Raw genomic sequence first — 12375 nt, forward strand, 5'->3', positions numbered from 1 at the left:
AATGCTCGTAAACCAATTTGAATCTCTATACTTATACAGTATACCGATTTGCTCGTTTTCAAAGTTACTCTCAAACCGAGTAACTACTGTCCCTTAATAAAATTGTTTAAAAAGTTATTTCTTATGAGTCAAAAATGCAGCAGAAAAGAAATGCTCGGACACTCAAGTGGAGAGAGAACAATCGCTAGTCATGCAAAGCCCTAGTATGAGTTTGCCTACCACAAAGAAAACAAGTGTGTCAGTTACACGCCTTAGCTGAATCTATCTAAAGAGATTTACAGTAGAATTCAGGGAGTGTAAATATGATCCTCAGAAGATGTATGCATGCGTGAGGGCCTTCCTGGCATGGAGGTTTCCCTAGAAAATCTTGCACAAAGAAATCTATCGCTCTGCGATCTAGTGTGTGTCAATCTAGCAAGCAAGGATACAGCGCGTGAACTCAAAATCCAGAACATGGGGATCTACCACATGGGGATGTATCATTCCCTGTCTGAACTCTGTCCAATGCAAACCTCCTGTAAGAATATAAAAATTTCTCCATGACTGAGGAAGGACTGGATTTAGAGGATAGTGATACTGTACTTGCTTTACAGCACCCTTAGACTTCAACTCCAGACTCCCTCCCGACCATCATTTTCTTTTTCCTCAAGGGATTCTAGAGAGCATTCATTTGTCATCCTTGTCCATCCTATATGTTGCCGTGCTAACCAGCATGCTTAAACCTCCTTCAAATAAAATATTCACAACGTTTTACATCGTACCCCTAAATATGGGCTCCCAATCTTACATCATTATCATCATCAGGGATCTACAATGTAGAATCCTATCGTATGGTGATTCTGCATATGCAGAAAGTACGCATGAATCCTGAGACAGTGGAGACTTAGAGCGTGTTACTGCTTGTAGGTATTCTGCGCATGGAGACATTGTTCGTGGTGAACAATCACAAGAGTACCTTGCATGAGGGGAGCTAAGCGATCTTGCACATGGAGGCCTTAGCGTGTGAAGACTTAACGCCTGGAGATCAGGCACATGGGGACTTAGATGGTGGAGGCTTGGAGTGTGGTGACCTAGCATGAGACAACCTAAAGTCTACATTTACTGGATGACAATCGTAATTACTGTATGAATAGGATCGTGCATGTGGAGAGTGTAGCATGTGGAGATCGTGCACATGGAAGTATAATTGTGTGGGAAGGAAACAAATGCATATACAAGGAAGTGTTCTCTGGGCACTGTATGCATAGAAGAGATCATGCACATGGGGAGCTGTCCCCTGGTGATTGTGTTCGTGAAGCAAACAGTGTGTGTACTGAACTGTCAACAGAGGATCGTGTATGTAAAGGGACTTATAAGCATGGTTTGCTTAAATCTAACTAAAACTGACAAAGCTCTCTGTTTGAAGGTCTTTCTTAACCTCTGCATTGTGGTCCCAAAGCCTCATCATACAACGAAGTGGGAGCAAAGATGTTCTTATCATGCGTTTGTGAAGGGGAAGGATGAATCTAAACAGACGTAAAGCACTCTCTTTTCTTTGTCTTTGGGAGATGGACAGCACAAGGGGGCTCAGCAGCAGAGGATGAGGTTGAAGGTGCAGGGCTGGGAGGTCAAGGGCAAGAATGCATTTGCCCCTTCTCAGAAGACATTGTCAATGGCAATGGCCATTTGATCAATGATCTAAGTTGGGTTTGGTCATTGGTTAATCTGTAAGGAACTTCCGCAGAAGGACCAACATAAGTGTACGACACTGTAGATGTTGACCTGGGAGTCTTTGCAGAGGCTCGGGCATGAAGCAGCTTATCCAACAACGGCACGCATTCAATTCCTAAAGAAAGCCATACTGTAGTCTTCAAGACCTGGTTATTGGAGAAGTTATCAGAAACTACAAGGAAGGAGTCAATACAAGGAGAAGGGTGGGAAATACTACCTTCAATGGAGGAAGGCAATGTTGTTGCCTTACCTGAAAGTTGTCCCTGGGGCAGGTCAGAGTCCCTTTTGGATTCACGCGAGAGAATCCACTTCTCGAGCACCGGAGCACGAGAAGCAAGTCTGAAGACCTCCTTGTCTTCAGGAAAGACTTTGAGCCTCTAAAATCCCTCTTGGACTTCCTCCTCCTGCCATAATTGACTGCTGCATCAGTAACCCCTCTCTACAGGTGTCATAGTGGAATGTCTGCAAGCAGGAACGCCTCCTACACAACTGGCATAAAGAATGTGGATAAACCTCCTGTTTGCTAATAAACCAACAGCAATTGCATCCTGATTTACCAAGGCAGGATTGAATGCCCACATGTGGATTCTTCATAACCAAACACTTTGAAGAGAGAAAGAAGGGATTATCAGAAACAGCCAGATTTGTTTTAGCACAGAGTACAATAATACTGCTATGTGGCTGAAATCAAACTGGCTACTTAAGTGTGCTGGCGAGGAGGCGAGACTTCCCTGCTACTCACCAGTAACTACCGACATTTCGCTATAAATCCTACCAACCGATTTCCAGCTACCGGTAGCTAATATACTCCTATTACAGGAAAGGCTAAAGGCTTGTACAGTATTTGTGTAAGAACAAAGCAAATTTCTTTACCTCATATTGTCCACTTGGTAACTTAGGTTTCACTTGCTGGATTTAAAAAAAACAGCAAGTGCAATGACTCCTGGATGCCACATCTTTTTACAAAAATAATCATCTCCTTTGAATACTGTATTACTAAACCACCTTCATAAACCATTCTGCAGGTGTAGTCCAGATTGTTTAAAACAAGACCCAACCCTATGTCTCCATTTGCCAAAGGGATGGAAAATGTTGGTTATTAGCTAGTCCTTATAAAGTCAATGTCCAGTTGTAATATGGAAGATCTATAATCAGAAAAATATAAAACAATACGTGAAAGAAGCACACACTTATTATTCCACTTCAGCAGCAGCAATTATACACATTGCTTCCTTGCTGTACTGAAAAAGCTAGGAATGTTCCAACCAAATAACCCCTTACAAACATTCATACAATTATTGTCAACTGCCTTGACACATTCAATTCTTTTTTCTCTTAAATAGTTTTCCCTGAAGAGGTTAAATTTCTGGAAAATGGACTGTCCCTAACTCGTTTACTTTTAAAATTCTTGATTACATTTAAAGATTATAGAGTATAATGAATTCAAAGATTTTTCAGTAATCTAAAGCTAAAGATATCTTGAATGAAAATAAGTAAATTACTGAGAGTTAATAGTCAATATTCCAAAGCTAAGACATAATTCTATAAGGGTTGAGGTTTGCTAAGAATTTCACTCTGTTCAATGTTATGCCTTGATACCTTGAAAAATATCCTGTGTTGATAGATGCAGCTTCTCAACTATTTTTGAGAAAAGAAATAAAAGACGAGTTCCTATCTCTGACATGCATAACCTCAGCTGCTATAACAGAGGTGGGGGGAAGGAGCTTTGAAAAATAATACAAAGCAAAATAACTACCAGAGATCAGATTATCAAACTCACTCCACCACATCTATCTCAAGCTGGCAGCAAATTGGTCAGTCTGAATAAGATCCTCACTTCAGAAGCAATCAGATTATCAAACTCACTCCACCACATCTATCTCAAGCTGGCAGCAAATTGGTCAGTCTGAATAAGATCCTCACTTCAGAAGCATAACCTAGGGCATCCTCAATTCATGAGGTTGGGTTTGAAAGAAGTGGCACAAAAGCTGCCCAGAGATCATTGCATTACAAATGAGCCAAGTGATCTCTCAAAGTACCTATTAAACTCAGCGTAATTGTGTTCTGCGGATATAGAGTCCTCTGGTGGTAAGCCTCTAGGAGGGTGAGAATGTCCCCATTCAAAGATTGAGATAAAAAAATGTGGTCACCTTGGTCGAGTGACTACCAAGAGGATTTTGGTACTGAGCAAATTCAAACTAACAAAACCAAAACTAAACCACGACTGGAAGACGTTGGTGCAGATAAAGCATGATGAACACTTTTATTAGCCATCCTATGTACTGTGATAGTATTTAAATCTATTACCTTCTTGCATAAGTGATCCGTCACCTCACCATGCTATATGGGAGACCCATGCATGAGTAAGATTTTCTTTATGAACTTGTAGATCACACAAACCAATCCTGAAAAAATGAGATGGAGTTGGTATTGTGGGAAGCATTAACCTTTCTTTCTTAACTTATGGAGACAAACAGGAAGAACAAGAAGTATCCAGGACAATTCTCTTCTGCAAAACATACTAACAAAACAAAAGGGTAAGAGCAGGCTAATAGGCTGCCTTAAATACATCTCCAATGGAGTTTGATTCATGCAAAAGTGAACTGGACTCATTGAACACCTTCAAAGAAGAGTAATATTTAAGGGATTCCCTTTAAGATTCCTAAGTGCAGAGGATCTCCTGTATTATGCTCCTGTTTAGTCTTTTCAGACATGGGAAAGATGAGGAAGACGACAAACATGAGGAAAAAGATAAAGAAGAAAATGGGGAGGTAAGAATATGCTGCAACTCTTCCCTTTCTCAAACTTTCCCTTTTACTCCAAATTTTAATGGGTGAGATTATGAGTGAGGCAGACAAGCACAGCAATCCTTAGGTTCTTGAACAAGGCATATATTTCATCCATGGTTATAGCAAGAAATAAGGGTCATCTAGCAATATCCCTGGACAAGTAGAGAAACAGCAGCGAGTTTCCTCCAGTTAAAACACTCCATCCCAAACACCCCCTTAGACCAGAAAACATGATTAAAAGAGAGCAGCAGGATAAGCAAGAAATCTAGGCTGAAAGTTCCAGAGAGAAATTTAGAGATTAAGGGAGGTGTGTAACCCACTTAAAGAGGCCATCAGCTGCTTTTTGGTCTATATATACTTGGGTCTCGTTCTTCACTCCCTCTGGTGAAGAACAACCTTTTGAAGAGTAATTCTAAATCCCGATGTAAAAATGAGTCAACAGACAAAAGTGATATGTAGAATCTGTACACTCCCTTATGCCCAGGTCAACTGGGAACACCCATCCATCATCCTTACCATAGAAAATAATAAGAAAACCAGAAAACACCTAAAAAATAGCAAATCTTATCCAACATTCACACAAATACTGAATCCATAACACCCTACTGAAAAAAGATCTACAGCACAGTATTGGAGAAGTCTGCTCTCTACAGCGGTTAAAGTATAAAGTGGGCGAGATAATGGTGGGTAACACTCGCCTATCAGTTACCTTTTGCAAATCAAATACCTTGTCAATAAACTTTGAATGACTGTTCAGGTTGGTGCTGGGAGTACCCTTATATAAAATATTAAGGTTTACATTATTAAAGGCACACCTAAAGATTACAGCATATGAAAATAAGAAATCGGCAAAGTAGTATGAGCTTATAATTTTCTCTTTATCCAGAATCTACTTCAGTATTTAATTCCATTATTTCTCATACTGTACATTTAATTAAAATGATGAAACCATTTCAATCATTGATATACCTGTGTCAAATGCTTATCAGTCTCTTAAAGGGGATTTGTGTGATAATCTTGAATTTACCAATCATAAAAAAGTCAAACCTCAATTTGTAATAATGATTTATAAGAAATAGTCAAACATAAAATCCCTAATTTCAGCTCTCTGCAGTATATGATAAACAACTAAAGACTTACCAAAAGATTTAAGATTACGCATGTTAATAAAAATTGCTGGACCCTAAAGTCGGCTAAGTTCTTTGGGCTTTATTTCACGAGTTTTGCCATTAAATGTCGAGAGGAAATACATATGGGCCTCAAGAGGAAGAAATGTTTCTGCTACAGGAGGATCAGACATCATGAGTTCCTTCCATGACATCTGTTAAGGTGAAGTAAAATTAATGTATCTTATTTGCCCAAACTATGACAGTTACTTGACATTAAGTCCTCATATATTTTTCAACTTAACTTGTATTTCCTAACCAAAAGAATAAATTTTTCATGAAATTAAAATACGGTACAGAAATTATTTCTTTGTCATGAAATAGTATCTTGATAGTATATATTGTATGTCATTATTAAAGGTTAAGAATATAACCAAGTTCTTGATTAAGACAAGCTTGCTTGGTAAAGTTTTACATAATTTATCATATAAACCATTTTATTTTGTGTACTGTATACAGTACGTATGCTAGTACTTATTGAATAAAGACATTATTTCTTTGGATTCAGTACACTTTTTCTAACTCTAGGCTAGTATAGTGAACACTTACTAATCAAATGACCATTCTTTGGCCAAATACACACCCTCTTAGGGCCTATTAGTGTGATTAAAAGTCATATTATATACATACTGTAAATAACAATGTATGACTGTAATTTCCTGCACCATCGACAGTCTACGGCAAATACGTAAATATGAATATTATTTCCAAAAATAAAAGAAAAATCAAAATAGAGGGTAAACCCCTTGTTCACCGAGAAGTTTATAACATAAACATTTTGTTCGCTACCAAATCTAATGTCTCAGTAATGAAATATATATAGATGCAAGTCTCAAACAATATTTGATATGAGTTGGGTATTATGAGTAGATACAATATTGTTTAAGATATACTGTATTTACAAATAAAAAAACTGTAACTTTTCCACGAGAAATCCAGCTAGTGTTTGGTCAAAGATTACATCATCTTAATTACTGTCGGTAGCAGTTCGGGGAGACACCGAGCTTCAATAATAATCCATTTTTTCTAAATGTCATCATGTGGCTTCCCATTTGCTGTATGGCACAACATTGGGTCCATATTGCATCAGAATATAAGAAAACTTCAAAAGCAAAGTCAATTGGCCATCGTAATTAGCTGCAACCATGCACATGTATATAAGCTTCAAGAAAAGACTGTTCAAAGGAAATAGGAACGAATTATGAAAGAAAACATTACGAAAACTAGAGGTCAGACAGAATAATGTTCCAATGGGAGTCTCCCTGTCAGACAGCAAACAACTACCTCCAAAATTTTGTCCTGACCAGGACAAAGAGACATACTATCAGTGGGGAAGAGAAGCAGCTAGCTACTCTTACTTGTAATAAGAACTAGTTAATACCATCTACAGCCTACCCTCTAGTACCAGTATCCTTTAATCAGCTTAAGATTACTCGCCAACTTTCCCTTTCAATATTTTATTGCTCTACTTTCCAGCCTGTTCCCCTTATCTATCAATATTCTGAACTAGTGTCACTTGCCTTTGAAAGTACTGGAGAAGCAATGTTTAGTTTCCTTAGCAAATAAGTTAGTGAAAAAATATTTTGCAATTTTTATTTGCTTCTTTTCATATATATTTCCCATGTTTCAATTGCTAATTTTGAATCCTTTCTGTTTAGAGACTGGAAGAACCTGTATCAATTCTAATATTGTAACATTATCATTATTATTATTATTATTATTATTACGCTGTATTATTATTATTATTATTACTATTATTATTACTTGCTAAGCTACGATCCTAGTTGGAAAAGCAGGATGCTATAAGCCAAGGGGCTCCAACAGGGAAAATAGCCCAGTTAGGAAAGGAAAAAAAGGAAAATTAAATATTTTGAGAAGAGTAACATGAAAATAAATATCTCCCATATAAACTATAGAAACTTCAACAAAACAAGAGGATATATATATATATATATATATATATATATATCTATATCTATATCTATATCTATATCTATATCTATATCTATATCTATATCTATATCTATATCTATATCTATATCTATATCTATATCTATATCTATATCTATATATATATATATATATATATATATATATATATATATATATATATATATATATATATATATATATATATATATATATATATATATATATATATATATATATATATATATATATATATATATATATATATATATATATATATATATATATATATATAAAAGGGATTTTGACGTAGGAAAAATCTATTTCTGGGCGAAGGACCTGTGCCGCCCAGTGAATAAGCTCCATTTAGCACTTATTCTTAGGTAATTTACTGCTAAATATACCAGAGAAAAAATGTAAAGGAGTGCTAGGTTAACTAGCTCGCTCACCTATTGGTGTCGGTATAAAATTGGGCGTATAATCCAGAGGTCCCGCACTATTTAGATTCATCCACGACAGAAACCCCAATAGAGGAGAGCCGTTCAACCTCACTCGGTACTACTAACAATGCATCCGCTCAGAACCCAACTCCTTAGCACCCAAAGTTTGGGGACTCCAAGGGAGAGGAGCTGGGAGGGTTCACTGGGCGGCACAGGTCCTTCGCCCAGAAATAGATTTTTCCTACGTCAAAATCCCTTTTCTGGGCTCAAACCTGTGCCGCCCAGTGAATCTATACAAGAGAAAATGTCACCAAACTTGCAAAATAAAGGAAAAAACATAAGCGTAAGGGAAATACAGGATGCTTTTAATCAGAGATGAGTACCAAAAAACAATTATAAGGGTATCTTAAATATGAACATAAATCCAATCAGGTAGGTATAATAATGCCGTGAGTGATAATATATACAGATACTCAGGAGTATAAAAATTTACAAATATAATAACAGTATTCAGGTGCGAGACCAACGAATACAATAGGGTATAAATGAGGCAGGTAAGAGGGAGAGATAAAGAGACAAGGCATTAACCTGTGAGTTACCTGGGAGTAACTACACTCCCTGCGGCTACTGTAGAAAATTTTAGGGCTTCCAAATGTTTAAGGTAGTGTTTCTTGAACACTGACGGTGATTTCCACCCTGTATACCTGGAAAGGTCTGTAAAATTCATGTGGTGAAAGAAGTTCACCGAGGTAGCAACCGCCCTGATATCATGTGCAAGAGGAAAAGAGTCAGGGTTAGCTTGTTTAATAAAATACAAAATTTGTTGCCTGATCCCTTTAATAGTAATGGTACCGCCTTGTTCTCTAACGAATAGAGGCCCCGAGGAGTTAGAGGAGGTCCGGGATAAATAAGACCTAAGAGTAGTAACAGGGCACAGAGACGGATCTTGCGTGAGGGGAACAATTTTCCAGGAGGACCATCTGTTTTGAGGGTCTTCGCTCTTAGCCAAAAAGAATTTGATAGGAGAAAGAAGGACCTCTCCCGAAGGCAGGAAGTCAATATGACCCGGGTCTCTCGACAAGGCTGCCAATTCAGAAATTCTTGCCCCGGAAGCCAAGCTCACCAGGAAAAGTGTTTTCCTGAGAAGGGGAATGTAATCACAAGAACTGTTAATGGTATCAGAAGCCAATTTGAGTACGTCATTAAGGAACCAGGTCACCGGGGTAGGACGAGTAACCGGTTTCAGTCTGGCACAAGCTTTCGGAATTGAAGCTAACAAAGAGTCGGTTAAGTCTATGTTAAAACCCACTAGGAAGATCTTTTTCAGAGCCGATTTAATAGTGGTGATAGTATTGGCTGCCAGACCTGATTCTAATAACGATCTAAAGAAAGTGACTGTAAGGTTCAAGTTCATACAGTTCACGTCTGAGTCTATTAAAAATTTTGCCAACTTTTTAACTGCAGAGTCATACTGGCGGATGGTGGAATCCCGTTTATCCGATTCTAGGAACAAGGTGTTTTGAGGATCAATATTGGCACCATGCATAGCCGCAAACTTCATAAAGTCCATAAAGTTAGGGCGCTCTGAATGTTTGAGAAAGCGTACACAACGCGTGTTTGTACTATCTGAGACAGAACCGGATTGGGTATCGGGTGAGGGTATAGTCTCAACTCTCGCAGGAGAGGATACCAGTTGCTCTTGGGCCAGTTGGGTGCGACCAAGGCTACTTGTCCCTTGAAGGATCTCAGTTTGTCTAGAACTTTCAGCAAAAGATTCACCGGGGGAAAGAGATAAATCTTTTCCCAGGTGTCCCAATTCTGTGACATGGCGTCTGTGGCGTAAGCCTGAGGGTCTAGATTGGGAGCCACATATACTCTCAATTTGTGGTTGGATTCCGTGGCGAAGAGGTCCACTTGGAGACCGGGAACCTGAGAGAGAATCCACCGAAATGACTTTAGATCGAGTGACCATTCCGATTCTAGAGGGGAGGTCCGGGACAGGGCGTCTGCCACTACATTCCGGACTCCCGCCAGGTGGACAGCTGAAAGATGCCAACGGTTCAAGGCTGCTAGGGAGAATATGGCTACTAGAACATGGTTCAGAGGCCCTGACTTTGACCCGCCTCTGTTGAGGCAGCGGACCACCACTTCGCTGTCGAGGACCAGACGAAGGTGTTGTTTCTTGGGAAGAGCGAGACGTTTCAGGGTTAGAAGAACTGCCATGGCCTCTAGCACATTGATGTGAAATTGGCGGAACAAGGGAGTCCAAAGACCTTGAACTTTCTTGAGCTGAGAATAGCCGCCCCAACCTGATAAGGATGCGTCCGTGTGAATGATTAATTTCGGAGGCGGAAATCGAAGGGGAACTGACTTTGACAGACTGTTTGCTCTTGTCCAAGGAAGAAGTCTTTCCCGTAGAATGGGAGGAAGGCGGACTTTCCTGTCCCGGAGCTTCCGGTTCGCCCTCGAACGCCAGACACGATTGATATCTTTCAATTTTGCCTTCAGAAGAAGATCCGTCACTGAGGCAAACTGAAGGGACCCCAGAATCCTCTCTTGGAGTCGTCTGGAACTTACTTTGTCTTTGAGAAAGCGTTTGGTGTTCCTTGCAATCTCTAACCTCTTGGGTCTGGGAAGACACAGAGTATGAGATATAAGATCCCATTGCAGGCCGAGCCATTGGAACTTCGATTTTGGAAGAAGACGGGACTTCTTGAAGTTGATCTGGAAGCCTAGAGATTGAAGATAATGGATGACTTTGTGAGTGGCTTTTTGGCAATTTTGGGAGGTGTCTGACCAAATGAGCCAGTCGCCCAGATAGGCTACTACTTGAATCCCTTGATTCCTGAGTTCCTGAATAGCGACTTCTGCTAACTTTGTGAAGATCCTTGGGGCGATGTTGAGCCCGAAGGGCATCACCTTGAAGGAGTAACTTTTGTCCCCTAAGCGAAAGCCTAGGTACGGACGGAAGTGTCTCGCTATCGGGACGTGATAATAGGCGTCTGTAAGATCGATAGAGGTGGTGACGGCCCCACGGGGAAGTAAGGTCCGCACCTGCGAGACGGTAAGCATTCAAAACTTGTCGCATTGAATGGACAAGTTGAGAAGGGATAGGTCTAGAATCACTCTTCTCTTGTCCGAATCCTTCTTCGGGACACTGAACAGCCGACCTTGAAACTTCAGGTGTTTCGTTTCTTGTATGGCGTTCTTTTGTAAAAGATCCTGGACAAATTCGACCAGGTCCGGAGTGGAATGTTGACGAAATTTGTTCGGAGGAGGAGGTCCTTGAATCCAACTCCACCCCAGTCCCTTGGAGATGATACTGAACGCCCAGGGACTGAACCTCCATTTGTTGCGGAAGGCATAGAGCCTCCCCCCTACCTGCTGCACCTCAGTATTGGTTTGAGGAGTTGCCTCCACGTCCGCCTCGGAAATTCTTTCCTCTGCGAAAGGCTCTTCCCCTGCCTTTGTTCTGGTTAGAACCACGGTGGTAGCCTCTACCTCTACCATAACTCTGGGAAGAGCTACGAGCCTCGTAAGACTGGTTAAAGGCAGGAGAAGTGGAGGAGGCACCAGAAAGCTGGCTCTTAGGGAGCAGAACGGTGACATAGTCATCCGAAGGAGCCTGAGAGGTGGAAGGCTGTGCAGGGACAACAGGAGATGGGGGAAGAGGCCGCCGGAAGTTGGACGAACCACTCTGCTGTTGCCTGAACTGGGTGGAGGTATATGGACGAAGCTTCTTCCTACCCCGGGCTTGATAATTTGCGGGGTCATATTTGCGTTTCGAGGTCAAACCCCAACGGGCTTTAAGGCTCTGATTAACTCTAGTGGCCTCCGCCAAGACTCCCTCTACGAGATCCTCGGGGAAGAGATTTGAACCCCAACAGGAGGACCGGATGAGCTTATTAGGTTCATGCCTAATCGTCGCCTCAGCTAGGACATGCTTGCGACATCTGCGTTTAGCAGTAGCGAAGTCATACAGGTCATAATATAAAGACTGTAATGTAGCCTTGTTGAGAGACTTAAAAATACTCTCCGTATCGTAAGTCAAGACTATCGACTCCGTGGATGTGGCCAAGTTTAGAGTACGGCCCACACGTAGGCGGGAATCATATTCCTGTTTAATGAGGGATTCCGGGAGACGGGGAAGCCTCTCACTAAACAAAACTGAGGCACAGTCTGCTGCTAGCTTGCCAGAGGTAAAGGTGGTATGGACGTTGTCCCAACACTCAATGCCTGAAGGAAGAAGGAGGGAGATTGGATCCACCTCTCGGATGGGAGGCAAGGGCTTCTCCTCCAGAGCATATTGGAAGGCAAGCTCTGCCACCTAATTGACGCATG

At 40.6% G+C, this 12375-nt stretch overlaps 1 protein-coding gene across 3 annotated transcripts in view; it reads right to left on the minus strand.

Annotated features, from left to right (window-relative positions):
- Positions 1-12375, minus strand: part of LOC137632312 (pyrimidodiazepine synthase-like) — an 83017-nt gene that overhangs the window by 11313 nt on the left and 59329 nt on the right. Inside the window, exon 6 of one of the 3 annotated variants that reach the window (XM_068364228.1) lies at positions 5658-5820. The exons of 1 other annotated variant lie outside the window; for it this stretch is intronic. In XM_068364228.1, the coding sequence (XP_068220329.1) occupies positions 5683-5820 (138 nt within the window). In that variant the 3' untranslated portion in view covers positions 5658-5682. Of the gene's footprint in view, positions 1-5639; positions 5821-12375 lie in introns of all 3 variants that reach the window. One more of the 3 variants, XM_068364227.1, reaches the window with a different exon arrangement.

The sequence above is a fragment of the Palaemon carinicauda genome, chromosome 41, assembly GCF_036898095.1.
Source record: "Palaemon carinicauda isolate YSFRI2023 chromosome 41, ASM3689809v2, whole genome shotgun sequence".
In the NCBI taxonomy this organism is placed as follows: domain Eukaryota; kingdom Metazoa; phylum Arthropoda; class Malacostraca; order Decapoda; family Palaemonidae; genus Palaemon; species Palaemon carinicauda.